The sequence below is a fragment of the Magnolia sinica genome, chromosome 11 (genome assembly GCF_029962835.1).
Source record: "Magnolia sinica isolate HGM2019 chromosome 11, MsV1, whole genome shotgun sequence".
In the NCBI taxonomy this organism is placed as follows: Eukaryota; Viridiplantae; Streptophyta; class Magnoliopsida; order Magnoliales; family Magnoliaceae; genus Magnolia; species Magnolia sinica.
Genome location: NC_080583.1, coordinates 78,727,600 through 78,742,308, shown reverse-complemented (window position 1 = coordinate 78,742,308; position 14,709 = coordinate 78,727,600). Strand labels below are relative to the sequence as shown.

At 40.5% G+C, this 14,709-nt stretch overlaps 1 protein-coding gene across 1 annotated transcript; it reads right to left on the bottom strand.

Annotated features, from left to right (window-relative positions):
• Positions 1 to 419: 419 nt before the first annotated feature.
• On the bottom strand, positions 420 to 14,043 carry LOC131219443 (cytochrome P450 71A1-like). The gene is made up of 2 exons (XM_058214576.1): positions 12,970 to 14,043; positions 420 to 1,223 (listed from the first exon to the last, which is right to left on the bottom strand). Exons 1-2 carry the CDS (start codon positions 13,885 to 13,887, stop codon positions 609 to 611), a joined length of 1,533 nt encoding a protein of 510 aa, XP_058070559.1. The 5' UTR covers positions 13,888 to 14,043; the 3' UTR covers positions 420 to 608.
• Between the last annotated feature and the right edge of the window lie 666 nt (positions 14,044 to 14,709).

Sequence of the window (14,709 nt, the reverse complement as noted above, 5' to 3'; positions counted from 1 at the left end):
GAGCCCTGCACATCCACATCCACATGCTGTCGTACGTGCCAAAATGCCACACCTTCGAGAGATCTGAGCTTCCCATCATGCAGGCTACCATGTTTAGATCTTTTGGCCCAAAATTCAGGCCATTTTGCACGTTATATGGGACACAACATATGAAAACACATGAATGGATAAATGAGTTTGACCGCCAATTTACTTTATACATTCTGGCCTACGTAGGATTGAAACTGTCTGATTTTTTAGGCAGAACTTCTAACATTCTTTGCAACCCGATGGAAAGCTTCAATCTAACGGTTGCATCTCATGTTTACACGTGTGGATGGGCAGTGCTCCATGCGCCATGTGGAATTAGCAAACTTTATAAAACTAAAAAAATAATAAAAATAAAATAAAATAAAATAAAAGCGAACAGATACACAGCATGGGTGTAACCACCAACATAGCTCCTTGCCAGTTTTTTCTTTTTCTATAAATAAAGAAGAGGATTGGAGAACCTTTAGAACTCTAATATCTCTTGCAATATGGTATCAGAGTAGAAGAAACCCCAGCTATTCCCCTCTGATTGAGGAGTACAATCTGATGGAGTAGAATTTAATAACATACGATCATCTTTAAGAAGAAAAGTGATATATTGGGACCAGTTGAAGAGGGAATTTCATGTGGACAACGATACCCGGAACTTCACTCATGTCTAGATCTTCATTTTTTGCCCCACCAGGCAACTCCCAATCAAACCAATATAAAAGGTTGGCAAGAGCAAGTTCCATGGTGGAGATGACAAATGGCATTCCAGGGCAACTTCTCCTACCTGCCCCAAATGGTATTAATTGAAAATCTTGACCTCTGAAATCAATTGGGTTGTTGGTGAATCTCTCAGGAAGAAACTCATCAGCATTTTCCCATGATTTGGGGTCCCTTCCGATGGCCCATGCATTGATCAGGACCTTTGTTTTTGCAGAGATATGGTACCCTTGCAGTGTCACGCTTGTTGTGGATTCATGGGGAATTAACAAGGGCGCTGGAGGGTGTAAACGTAGTGCTTCCTTGATTATGGATTTCAAGTAATCCATGTGAACAAGGTCGTCCTCTTCCACCTTTGCTTTTCTTCCTACCACTCTTCTTACCTCTGCTTGAGCTTTTTCCATCACATGTGGATTCTTTGCAAGCTCTGCCATGGTCCATTCCAAAGCTATAGATCCAGTGTCGGTTCCTGCAACGAACATGTCCTAAGGAAAAAAAGAAAGAAAAAAATGTGTAAGTGATAGAGTAGAGAGCGAGCTCGAATGGACATGTGCATAGCTTGTCTACCAGGCGAGTTGACTCAGGACTCAGCCGAATCAGCCAGCCTAGTCATTATCCTAGTCGTTGGGTCGGGAAAATGAAGGCTCCAAGAAGCTCATACAAGTCCACCTAAGGGTGAGGAGTACTGTTTTCCTTTTGTCTGTTTTTTACTTTCCCTTTCTTTTCTGAGTCCCACCCATACACATGCACATGTTTGTGGCACACGTGTCCAAGATATTTGGGCCACATCATTTGACGCTTTAGGGCAAGGCTGTTTGACTCATCTGGTGGATCATAGCTGGCTAAACAAATGACTTGGCATCCATTGTTTTATGTCGAGTCAAACGACATGATTTTGAGGCTGGAAATTTTAAATATTGTGGCCTTCCTGGTGGGAGGCTTGGATTATATGGAAAGATAATTATCCGTATATTTTTTTTAATTTTCATTGTTCTTATATAATATTATGGTATTATTATTTTTTTTAAATAAAAAATATTTTATGGTATTATATGTTGGGGACCGTGGAAGCATAGAGAGATGAATCAAGCAAAGTGTTCCAATTGCACAATCAAGACCAAAAACAAACACTCCAAATTTAAAGTGAAAAAAATCTTGCTGCAAAAACCATGGTACAAAATTACAGTAATGCATTATGAACGTAGAAAATTACAATGGAGTGATTACCTGATTCGAGCAAGTCTCGAATCTCCCCAAGCTATGCCCATGAAACCTTCAGAAATAAATTTAGAAAACCTAGAATACCTCTCTCATTCCCCAAATCCTGATTGCACCTCACACACACACACAACACATATAAGAATCACAATCGAAATCGGAAATTAATCCCACACTTATGCAATTCTGTGTACTTGCTCGATAGGACTTCGATGGCATTAACAGACTGTCGATGGTATCGAACTTTTTTGATGACATTAAGAAAACATCAGAACATTCTAGTAAGAAAATATGAATTTTTTGAATTTTTTCAATGGCATCGAGCACCTATTTGATGGCAGCGATAGACTCTATTACTCACAGATTTAAGACATCAACAACATTATCAAATATTATTTGTCTAGAAGGCTATGAACAAGGCATTGCTAGTGGATATGTGGATATTGCAATTCAACAGGTTGGGGTGTGTGTAGTGAGAATGAGGAAGCAATCACTTGCATTGGCGAAATGGCATTAGGAGTACTCAGAGACAGTTTGGAAGTGGGGGAGAGTACAGTGCTGGAATTGGGTCAGTTGACTCAATTCAAAACATAATTAATGGGATGTTTCCGTATGAGGTCCAATTCTAGGTATTGATAGTTGTTTCCGTAACAGTTAGCAATTTGGTGATTCCGCCTCTCAGTGGCATGGCACAACAGCATCGTGCAGCGCTGGGGGTGTAGAATCTATGCCTATTTGGGGATTTGCAAGTTCTGTTGGCCGAGAAGTGTGGTTTTTTAGGAGAATGTTTTCCTCTGGGAGGTTTTAACCTTTGTTGCTTTTCCTTTCCTGTTTTATTTGCTGTTGTTTTGCTTTCTGTTCTCTTTTTTGCTATCTGTTTATCTGATATGATATGTGAGGCCCAATTTGGCGTGGAGCCCACCTGAAAATATAGCTTGTACATCGTCCGTCCCACCTTTGGAAAAAAAAAAAAGAAGCTCATATCTCATGTAGGCTTGGATGATGGGAAATATATATATATATATATATATATATATATATATATATATATATATATATATAGATGTGTGTGTGTGTGTGTGGGTGGGTGGGTGGAATTATTGCTTAGATCAATTAGTCGTTCAAAGAGTTGGGAAGAGGTGGGAAGCCGCATTCGGGAGATCATATATAGAATCTTATCCATAAAGGAGATGGGCTTGCACTTGCTAGGCCTCCAAAATAATGTTGAAAGAAAGTTCTCCATTTAGGTTATCTAGTGGATTCGGTTGATTTTGGGCCAGGTGAAAATAAATGTAGACTAGTCATCTTGTGGCAATTTGGGCGGAGGAGTGGGTGGGATTTGTAAGGATCATATGGTGAGAATGATGTAGAGCGGGTTGGTGACAATTTCATGGCCAAGATGGACTAGAAAAGACCCGATCAGAAACGGAAGTGATCCGGACTATCAGAACCTTAAACCGGGCATATCTCATAAACCAGAATGAGTTATGATGTAGAACCTGTCACAGACACGTTCCTAACATGGTTGAGCCAAAAGAAGATGGACCGTGAATTGACTATAACTTTTGATTCGGGTATCGTTACAGGGCGCACAACCTATCAATCTTTACTGAAATGGGCCATCCGAGGTGAACCGACCCACAAAGTGGGTCGCATCTATCCGTTTCGTCAAAAAAAGCGCGCTTTCAGTTTAAAAACGAATTTTTAGGAAAATTTTACTATTTTTAGTAATTCCGATTTTTTAAATATTTTTAGAGCTTTAGATTTTCTTTCCTTTTAGAAATAACTTTTAGTTATAATAGGACTCTTCTAGAGAAAGTTTATTTGCAATTTTTATTTTTAGAAATTAGGCCTTAGAAGAGTTTTATTAGAATTAGGATTTTTCTTAGAGTTAGAATTTTGCTATTTTTGGTAATTACGAATTTTAGTTTATTTTTTTTTTCCTATATTAATGGTGTAAGGAGACACATTAGGGATTATTAATTATTCATCAATCAATTTCGAATTTATTAGAATTTATTTTTATTTTTTCTGCTTTCTTTCCTCGTGGATTCGAGAAGTCTCTGTGAGGGGTCTAGAGAAGTTCCGTGGATTCGGAATAGTTATCCTCTTGAGAAAGACAGTGCTCGACCTCACGTCCTCCCCTGCGTCAGTTTGGTATCAAAGCGAGGTTTCTCCTCGGATTGATGGCTTCTAACGACGGGTCGGGTAACAATCCCATGGGCGGTGCTCCAGGGAATTTACTTTTAACGGCGGTAGCTTTTGAAGCAGCACGGCGAGAGAATCGGTAAGCTATGAAGGGCTGCAGGCTTCCATCGATCGCATGGCGGATCGTTTGGTAGAGGCACTATGGCAACTCCGTGTTCATGGTGGTGATCCACCATCAACAATTGCTAGAATTCGTAATCATATTGATCGTAGGGCGACGCTATCAGTGAACCACAGGATCACTCCTGATAAAGTGAGATCTAGCGACATGATTTTACAGCATCCTAGACGAGCCATTGATCAGATGGATCGGATGGACCAAGAATTCAAGATGAAAGTCGATCTTCCTAGTTTTAATGGTCAACTCTACTTCAAGGACTTCCTCGATTGGTTGCTTAAAGTCGAACGTTTCTTCAACTACATGAACATAATGGAAGAAAAGAAAGTTAAACTCGTGGCCTACAAGTTGACGGGCAGAGCTTCAGATTGGTGGGAGCAACTTCAACTCGAGCGAATGAGACGGATGAAGGCGCCAATCCGCATGTGGTCGCGGATGAAGAAGTTATTGTGCATGCGATTCTTCCCTACCAATTACGATCAGGTATTATTCCAACAAAATCAAAATTATTGGCAAGATAACCAATCATTAAAGGGTTATGCAGAGAAATCCTATTATTTGTCGGCGAGAGATGACCAAGTCAAAACGGAGTTGCAACAAACCACAGGATTCATCAGTGGAAAACATGTGACCCCTATGGGAACGGTGAGCCAACTCAAGACTTCTAAAGTAGAGGGACAATCTCTCATGACTGAGTAGGCCTTTGTTAAACAATTTGAGGAAACGGGAGACATATATGCAGTAGTTGAAGAGAAAAAATATGTGGAGCCTGTGAATATCCTAAAGGATTTGGAACCAGTATCGCAGGAGTTCAAGGGGGTTGTGCTCGATGAACTCCCTAATAATTTACCTCCCATACGAGATATGCAAAATTACGTTGATCCCATCGCAGGGGCAAGTCCGCCTAATTGCCCACATTATCAGAAAAAATATGAAATCTTGAAGACAGATGTGAAGGAATTAATCGATATTAGTCAAGTCAAGGAAAGCATGAGTATATGTATCGTATCGGCTCAAAAGCTTAATGCCAAGTACAAAAAAAAAGTCTAATGAACATCGGCGTCAGAAGTTATCTCAGACTCATGTGCCAAGTCTCTTGCGTAACTCGAGGACGAGTTTTTTTCAAGTGGAGGGGTCTGATGTAGAACCTGTCACAGACACGTTCCTAACATGGTTGAGCCAAAAGAAGATGGACCGTGAATTACTATAACTTTTGATCCGGGTATCGTTACGGGGCGCACAACCTATCAATCTTTATTGAAACGGGCCATCCGAGGTGAATCGACCCACAAAGTGCATCGCATCTGTCCGTTTCGTCAGAAAACGCGCGCTTTTAGCTCAAAAACGAATTTTTAGGAAAATTTTACTATTTTTAGTAATTCGGATCTTTTAAATATTTTTAGAGTTTTAGATTTTCTTTCCTTTTAGAAATTACTTTTAGTTATATTAGGACTCTTCTAGGAAAAGTTTATTTGCAATTTTTATTTTTAGAAATTAGGCCTTAGAAGAGTTTTATTAGAATTAGGATTTTTATTAGAGTTAGAATTTTTCTATTTTTGGTAATTACGAATTTTAGTTTATTTTTTTTTTCCTATATTAATGGTGTAAGGAGACACATTAGGGATTATCAATTATTCATCAATCAATTTCGAATTTATTAGAATTTATTTCTATTTTCTGCTTTCTTTCCTCGTGGATTCGAGAAGTCTCTGTGAGGAGTCCAAAGAAGTTCCGTGGATTCGGAATAGTTATCCTCTTGAGGAAGACGGTGCTCGACCTCACGTCCTCCCCTGCCTCAGTTTGGTATCAAAGTGAGGTTTGGCAACAATCCCATGGGCGGTGCTCCAGGGAATTTACCTTTAACGGCGACAGCTTTCGAAGCAGCACTGCGAGAGAATCGGCAAGCCATGCAAGGGCTGCAGGCTTCCATCGATCGCATGGCGGATCGTTTGGCGGAGGCCCTAGGGCAACTCCGTGTTCATGGTGGTGATCCACCATCAACAATTGCTGGAATTCGTAATCATATTGATCGTAGGGCGACGCTATCAGTGAACCACAGGATCACTCCTGATAAAGTGGGATCTAGCGACATAATTTTACAGCATCCTAGACGAGCCATTGATCAGATGGATCGGATGGACCAAGAATTCAAGATGAAAGTCGATCTTCCTAGTTTTAATGGTTAACTCTACTTCAAGGACTTCCTCGATTGGTTGCTTAAAGTCGAACGTTTCTTCGACTACATGAACATAATGGAAGAAAAGAAAGTTAAACTCGTGGCCTACAAGTTGACGGGCAGAGCTTCAGATTGGTGGGAGCAACTTCAACTCGAGCGAATGAGACGGATGAAGGCGCCAATCCGCATGTGGTCGCGGATGAAGTAGTTATTGTGCATGCGATTCTTCCCTACCAATTACGATCAGGTATTATTCCAACAAAATCAAAATTATTGGCAAGATAACCAATCATTAAAGGGTTATGCAGAGAAATCCTACTATTTGTCGGCGAGAGGTGACCAAGTCAAAACGGAGTTGCAACAAACCACAGGATTCATTAGTGGAAAACATGTGACCCCTATGGAAACGGTGAGCCAACTCAAGACTTCTAAAGTGGAGGGACAATCTCTCTTTGAACAGGCCTTTGTTAAACAATTTGAGGAAACGGGAGACATTATGCAGTAGTTGAAGAGAAAAATATGTGGAGCTGTGAATATCCTAAAGGATTTGGAACCAGTCGCAGGAGTTCAAGGGGGTTGTGCTCGATGAACTCCTTAATAAATTACCTCCCATGCGAGATATGCAAAATCACGTTGATCCCATCGCAGGGGCAAATCTGCTTAATTGCCCACATTATCAGAAAAAATATGAAATCTTGAAGACAGATGTGAAGGAATTAATCGATATTAGTCAAGTCAAGGAAAGCATGAGTATATGTATCGTATCGGCTCAAAAGCTTAATGCCAAGTACAAAAAAAAGTCTAATGAACATCGGCGTCAGAAGTTATCTCAGACTCATGTGCCAAGTCTCTTGCGTAACTCGAGGACGAGTTTTTTTCAAGTGGAGGGGTCTGATGTAGAACCTGTCACAGACACGTTCCTAGCATGGTTGAGCCAAAAGAAGATGGACCGTGAATTGACTATAACTTTTGATCCGGGTATCGTTACGGGGCGCACAACCTATCAATCTTTACTGAAATGGGCCATCCGAGGTGAACCGACCCACCAAGTGGGTCGCATCTGTCCGTTTCGTCAAAAAAGGCGCGCTTTCAGCTTAAAAACGAATTTTTAGGAAAATTTTACTATTTTTAGTAATTCCGATTTTTTAAGTATTTTTAGAGCTTTAGATTTTCTTTCCTTTTAGAAATAACTTTTAGTTATACTAGGACTCTTCTAGAGAAAGTTTATTTGCAATTTTTATTTTTAGAAATTAGGCCTTAGAAGAGTTTTATTAGAATTAGGATTTTTATTAGAGTTAGAATTTTGCTATTTTTGGTAATTACGAATTTTAGTTTATTTTTTTCCTATATTAATGGTGTAAGGAGACACATTAGGCATTATCAATTATTGATCAATCAATTTCGAATTTATTAGAATTTATTTCTATTTTTCTCGCTTTCTTTCCTCGTGGATTCGAGAAGTCTCGTGAGGAGTCTAGAGAAACTTTGTGGATTCGAATAGTTATCCTCTTAAGGAAGACGGTGCTCGACCTCACGTCCTCCCCTGCGTCGTTTGGTATCAAAGCGAGGTTTCTCCTTATTGAGGGCTTTAACGACAGGTCGGGTAACAATCCCATGGGCGGTGCTCCGGGAATTTACCTTTAACGGCGGCATATCAGCACGGCGAGAGAATCGGCAAGCTATGCAAGGGTTGCAGGCTTCCATCGATCGCATGTCGGATCGTTTGGCGGAGGCCCTAGGGCAACTCCGTGTTCATGGTGGTGATCCACCATCAACAATTGCTAAAATTCGTAATCATATTGATCGTAGGGCGACGCTATCAGTGAACCACGGGATCACTCCTGATAAAGTGGGATCTAGCGACATGATTTCATAGCAGCATCCTAGACGAGCCATTGATCGGATGGATCGGATGGACCTAGAATTCAAGATGATAGTCGATGTTGCGAGTTGGAGTGGTCAACTCTACTTCAAGGACTTCCTCGTTTGGTTGCTGAAGGTCGCGCGTTTCTTCGACTACATGAACATAATGGAAGAAAAGAAAGTTAAACTCGTGGCTTACAAGTTGATGGGCAGAGCTTCAGATTGGTGGGAGCAACTTCAACTCGAGTGAATGAGATGGATAAAGGCGCCAATCCGCATGTGGTCGCGGATGAAGAAGTTATTGTGCATGCGATTCTTCCCTACCAATTACGATCAGGTCTTATTCCAACAAAATCAAAATTATTGGCAAGATAACCAATCATTAAAGGGTTATGCAGAGAAATCCTATTATTTGTCGGAGAGATGACCAAGTCAAAACGGAGTTGCAACAAACCACAGGATTCATCAGTGGAAAACATGTGACCCCTATGGGAACGGTGAGCCAACTCAAGACTTCTAAAGTGGAGGGACAATCTCTCATGACTGAGCAGGCCTTTATTAAACAATCTGAGGAAACGGGAAACATATATGCAGTAGTTGAAGAGAAAAAATATATGGAGCCTGTGAATATCCTAAAGGATTTGGAACCAGTATCGCAGGAGTTCAAGGGTGTTGTGCTCGATGAACTCCCTAATAAATTACCTCCCATACGAGATATGCAAAATTACGTTGATCCCATCGCAGAGGCAAGTCCGCCTAATTGCCCACATTATCAGAAAAAATATGAAATCTTGAAGACAGATGTGAAGGAATTAATCGATATTAGTCAAGTCAAGGAAAGCATGAGTATATGTATCGTATCGGCTCAAAAGCTTAATGCCAAGTACAAAAAAAAAGTCTAATGAACATCGGCGTCAGAAGTTATCTCAGACTCATGTGTCAAGTCTCTTGCGTAACTCGAGGACGAGTTTTTTTCAAGTGGAGGGGTCTGATGTAGAACCTGTCACAGACACGTTCCTAGCATGGTTGAGCCAAAAGAAGATGGACCGTGAATTGACTATAACTTTTGATCCGGGTATCGTTACGGGGCGCACAACCTATCAATCTTTACTGAAATGGGCCATCCGAGGTGAACCGACCCATAAAGTGGGTCGCATCTGTCCGTTTCGTCAAAAAAGGCGCGCTTTCAGCTCAAAAACGAATATTTAGGAAAATTTTACTATTTTTAGTAATTCCGATTTTTTAAATATTTTTAGAGCTTTAGATTTTCTTTCCTTTTAGAAATAACTTTTAGTTATACTAGGACTCTTTTAGAGAAAGTTTATTTGCAATTTTTATTTTTAGAAATTAGGCCTTAGAATAGTTTTATTAGAATTAGGATTTTTATTAGAGTTAGAATTTTGCTATTTTTGGTAATTATGAATTTTAGTTTTTTTTTTTCCTATATTAATGGTGTAAGGAGACACATTAGGGATTATCAATTATTCATCAATCAATTTCGAATTTATTAGAATTTATTTCTATTTTCTGCTTTCTTTCCTCGTGGATTCGAGAAGTCTCTGTGAGGAGTCCAGAGAAGTTCCGTGGATTCGGAATAGTTATCCTCTTGAGGAAGACGGTGCTCGACCTCACGTCCTCCCCTGCGTCAGTTTGGTATCAAAGCAAGGTTTTTCCTTAGATAGATGGCTTCTAACGACGGGTCGGGCAACAATCCCATGGGCGGTGTTCCAGGGAATTTACCTTTAATGGCGACAGCTTTTGAAGCAGCACGGTGAGAGAATCGGCAAGCCATGCAAGGGTTGCAAGCTTCCATCGATCGCATGGCGGATCGTTTGGCGGAGGCCCTAGGGCAGCTCCGTGTTCATGGTGGTGATCCACCATCAACAATTGCTAGAATTCGTAATCATATTGATCGTAGGGGGACGCTATCAGTGAACCATAGGATCACTCCTAATAAAGTGGGATCTAGCAACATGATTTTACAGCATCCTAGACGAGCCAATGATCAGATGGATCAAGAATTCAAGATGAAAGTCAATCTTCCTAGTTTTAATGGTCAACTCTACTTCAAGGACTTCCTCGATTGGTTGCTTAAAGTCGAACGTTTCTTCGACTACATGAACATAATGGAAGAAAAGAAAGTTAAACTCGTGGCCTACAAGTTGACAGGCAGAGCTTCAGATTGGTGGGAGCAACTTCAACTCGAGTGAATGAGATGGATAAAGGCGCCAATCCGCATGTGGTCGCGGATGAAGAAGTTATTGTGCATGCGATTCTTCCCTACCAATTACGATCAGGTATTATTCCAACAAAATCAAAATTATTGGCAAGATAACCAATCATTAAAGGGTTATGCAGAAAAATCCTATTATTTGTCGCGAGAGATGACCAAGTCAAAACGGAGTTGCAACAAACTACAGGATTCATCGTGGAAAACATGTGACCCCTATGGGAACGGTGAGCCAACTCAAGACTTCTAAAGTAGAAGGACAATTTCTCTTGAGTAGGCCTTTGTTAAACAATTTGAGGAAACGGGAGACATTATGCAGTAGTTGAAGAGAAAAATATGTGGAGCTCGTGAATATCCTAAAGGATTTGGAACCAGTCGCAGGAGTTCAAGGGGGTTGTGCTCGATGAACTCCCTAATAATTTACCTCCCATACGAGATATGCAAAATTACGTTGATCCCATCGCAGGGGCAAGTCCGCCTAATTGCCCACATTATCAGAAAAAATATGAAATCTTGAAGACAGATGTGAAGGAATTAATCGATATTAGTCAAGTCAAGGAAAGCATGAGTATATGTATCGTATCGGCTCAAAAGCTTAATGCCAAGTACAAAAAAAAAGTCTAATGAACATCGGCGTCAGAAGTTATCTCAGACTCATGTGCCAAGTCTCTTGCGTAACTCGAGGACGAGTTTTTTTCAAGTGGAGGGGTCTGATGTAGAACCTGTCACAGACACGTTCCTAACATGGTTGAGCCAAAAGAAGATGGACCGTGAATTACTATAACTTTTGATCCGGGTATCGTTACGGGGCGCACAACCTATCAATCTTTACTGAAATGGGCCATCCGAGGTGAACCGACCCACAAAGTGGGTCGCATCTATCCGTTTCGTCAAAAAAAGCGCGCTTTCAGTTCAAAAACGAATTTTTAGGAAAATTTTACTATTTTTTAAATATTTTTAGAGCTTTAGATTTTCTTTCCTTTTAGAAATAACTTTTAGTTATACTAGGACTCTTCTAGAGAAAGTTTATTTGCAATATTTATTTTTAGAAATTAGGCCTTAGAAGAGTTTTATTAGAATTAGGATTTTTATTAGAGTTAGAATTTTGCTATTTTTTGTAATTACGAATTTTAGTTTATTTTTTTTCCTATATTAATGGTGTAAGGAGACACATTAGGGATTATCAATTATTCATCAATCAATTTCGAATTTATTAGAATTTATTTCTATTTTTTCTGCTTTCTTTCCTCGTGGATTCGAGAAGTCTCTGTGAGGGGTCCAGAGAAGTTCCGTGGATTCGGAATAGTTATCCTCTTGAGGAAGACGGTGCTCGACCTCACGTCCTCCCCTGCGTCAAGTTATCCGACGTGTCATGTATGATGTTGGGGTAGGAGAAGCTACTTTAGCCAACCAACCCGCTATGTTAGGTTGCCCACGCAGAATTTGTGAAATTCCATTAGATCGAAGTTCAAAATTCTAGTTTACTTTCGTTTTTACTATATTTAGTAAGTTTTAATTTGATTTTAACTCTTCATCCGTTGAGCTTTAGAAATTGTGTCCAACACGAAAAGTTTTTAAAAATTTTAGGAGAACAACATGGTTAAGCCAAATAGGACACTTACTATTTTTGGCTGAAAACCATGAGGTCTAGTAGAAATCATAACCATCTATAAATAGTAAGTTTACTATTTACAGTAAGTCACAATTTAGTGGAAGTTTTAGTTATAGTTTGATTCTGAAACTTCTCCCTAAGGTTTATAACATCATTTAAAGGGTTATAAAGTAATTTTTGAGTATCAATCAATTTATTTCAAATTTCTAGAAATACTTCTAGTTTCTATCTTTCCTTGTGGATTTAAGGCATCTCTCTGAGTAGTCCAGAGAAACTCCGTGGATTTGGAGTAATTATCCCACTGATGAAGAAGATTGTGCTCGACCTCATCACGCCCATCCTTGTGTCAGGGAAGGTCATCTTTGCCTTCCATCATGGTTACCATAGAGTTTCAAATGTGGTGATAAAGTAAAGATATGTATTAGATAGAGTAAAGATATGTTGTAGCATGACCCTTGGCAATTTAATAGTTGAATATGATTCTAAAGTGATTATGGCAGCCATTACAAATACCAACTCCCCCATTCCATGGAACATCTGATATTTGGTGCAGGGAGATTCATCGTGACCTGTCCAGCCTCAATTGTATCTTAAATTTTTTGGGAAGGTAATGAGGTGGTGGACAACTTAGCCTGGCCTGGGAGTGGTGGTATGGAAGGGAGTCTCTTTAGAAGAGGAGAGAAACTTCCTTGGGAGGTCTGTGGCTTGATCGCTATGGATAATACGGGTATAGGCCATATTAGAAGGAAAGGAGCTCCTGTGAGAGAGAGAGAGAGAGAGAGAGAGAGAGAGAGAGAGAGCCATACCAAGATGATGGCTTTCAGGTTATCTTTCGTGAGATGGATGTCGGCATTGGCATCCTTTTGAAGGTGGAGCAATACATCCACAAGGTCCTTACGCTCATCGTTATTTCCATCATTGTTGACATTCCCACGAATGAGATGGTCCTCAATCACTTGATCAAGAAAATCATCCATGCCTTGAGAAATTCTCTTCAATCTAGCATCTAAGCCACTGAGGACATCCATCCATCCAAATGATGGAAAATAATCTCCCACACTGAAAGATCCCAAAAGAACTTGCAATTCCTTGGCTAGATCCGAGAATCTAATCTCTCCATTCTCTCCTCCTGTGTACTTCTTCCCGAAAGCAACCCTTGAGACTATGCTGCTCAATAGGGAGAGAAACATGTCGGTTAGATTAACGGCCGAGATCGAACAAGAATCTTTAATAACCTCGGTCATATTCCTAACTTCTTCTTCCCTAATAAAAGTGAATGACTGCACTCTCTTACCACTCAAAAGTTCAATAACGCAGATTTTCCTAACTTGCCTCCAGTACTCCCCATAGGGTGAAAAGGCCAAGTCATTGCAACCGTAGAGAAGCTGCTTGGCTGCGTTCGAACAGGGCCAAGGTCGGCTTGCAAAAACAAGATCATGGGTTTTCAAGATCTCTTCAGCCATCTCTGCCGATGAAACTACGAGAGTAGCAATGCTCCCCATGTGCAGGAGCATTAGCGGGCCGTGTTTGTCGGAGAGCGACCGTAGAGAAAGGTGTAGAAGGGAATTAGGCCCACCTAGCTGGTGGAGGTTGCCAATGATCGGAAGCTTGGATGGAGAAGGTGGTTGGTTGGTTTTATTCCTTGCTCGACCTCCATTGAAAGTAGCCAAGGTTAGAAGAACAATAGCAAAAACCAAGAAGAGAAGAGCAGGAAAGATAGCCATTGAATGGTTGATTAGTTTTCTTCCCTTTCTTTTATCTTCCCTAATCCTCGCCCCTCGTTCACTGTTTCTTTTTGAACGTCGGAAGTGGATTGGCTGGTGTATGACACACCACCGACCTGACTGGTGTGGGTACGTGTCGTGCGAAGACGAGCGCTAACGCTCCTCCAGCTCCGAGTTGTACGAACGGTTCAAAGGAGATCAAAATAACATGTCCCCACAATTATGTATTTATTACATCCACACCGTTCATCCATTTTCCTAGATCATTTTAGATCATGAGCCCAAAAATGAGTCATATCTAAAGCTCAAGTGGACCACCACAAATAGTAGGCGGGCAATAATTCCCAACGTTAAAACATTTGTAGGGCCCAAAATAACGTTTACTTTCCATCCAATCTGTTCATAAGGTCACAAAAACCTGGATGAAAAGATAAAACAAATATTATATGGATCCAAAAGTGTTTCAATGGTAGACGTTTAATTCCTCACTGCTTTTTACATTATGATCCACTTGATCGTTGGATCTGTGTTAATTTTAGATTCAAACCTTACAATGAGCTCTCCAAATGAGCGGACGGTTTGGATATCACACATACCTCATGATGGGACTTAGAACTTAGTGACGTCAACACATCAGCTAGATCCGTGGTGTTTGGTACACTAGCCAATTCGCTTCAGTGAACGTTCACCAACCGCTGGACAAAGAGGACGCGGATTTCCTGCGAAAGCCTTTCGCAGGAAGTTCCTGCGCAAGGATGCTGGGTGGGGCGCACCGACATGTTTTTGATAAATCCAATCCGTCCATCCGTTTTTCGAGATCAT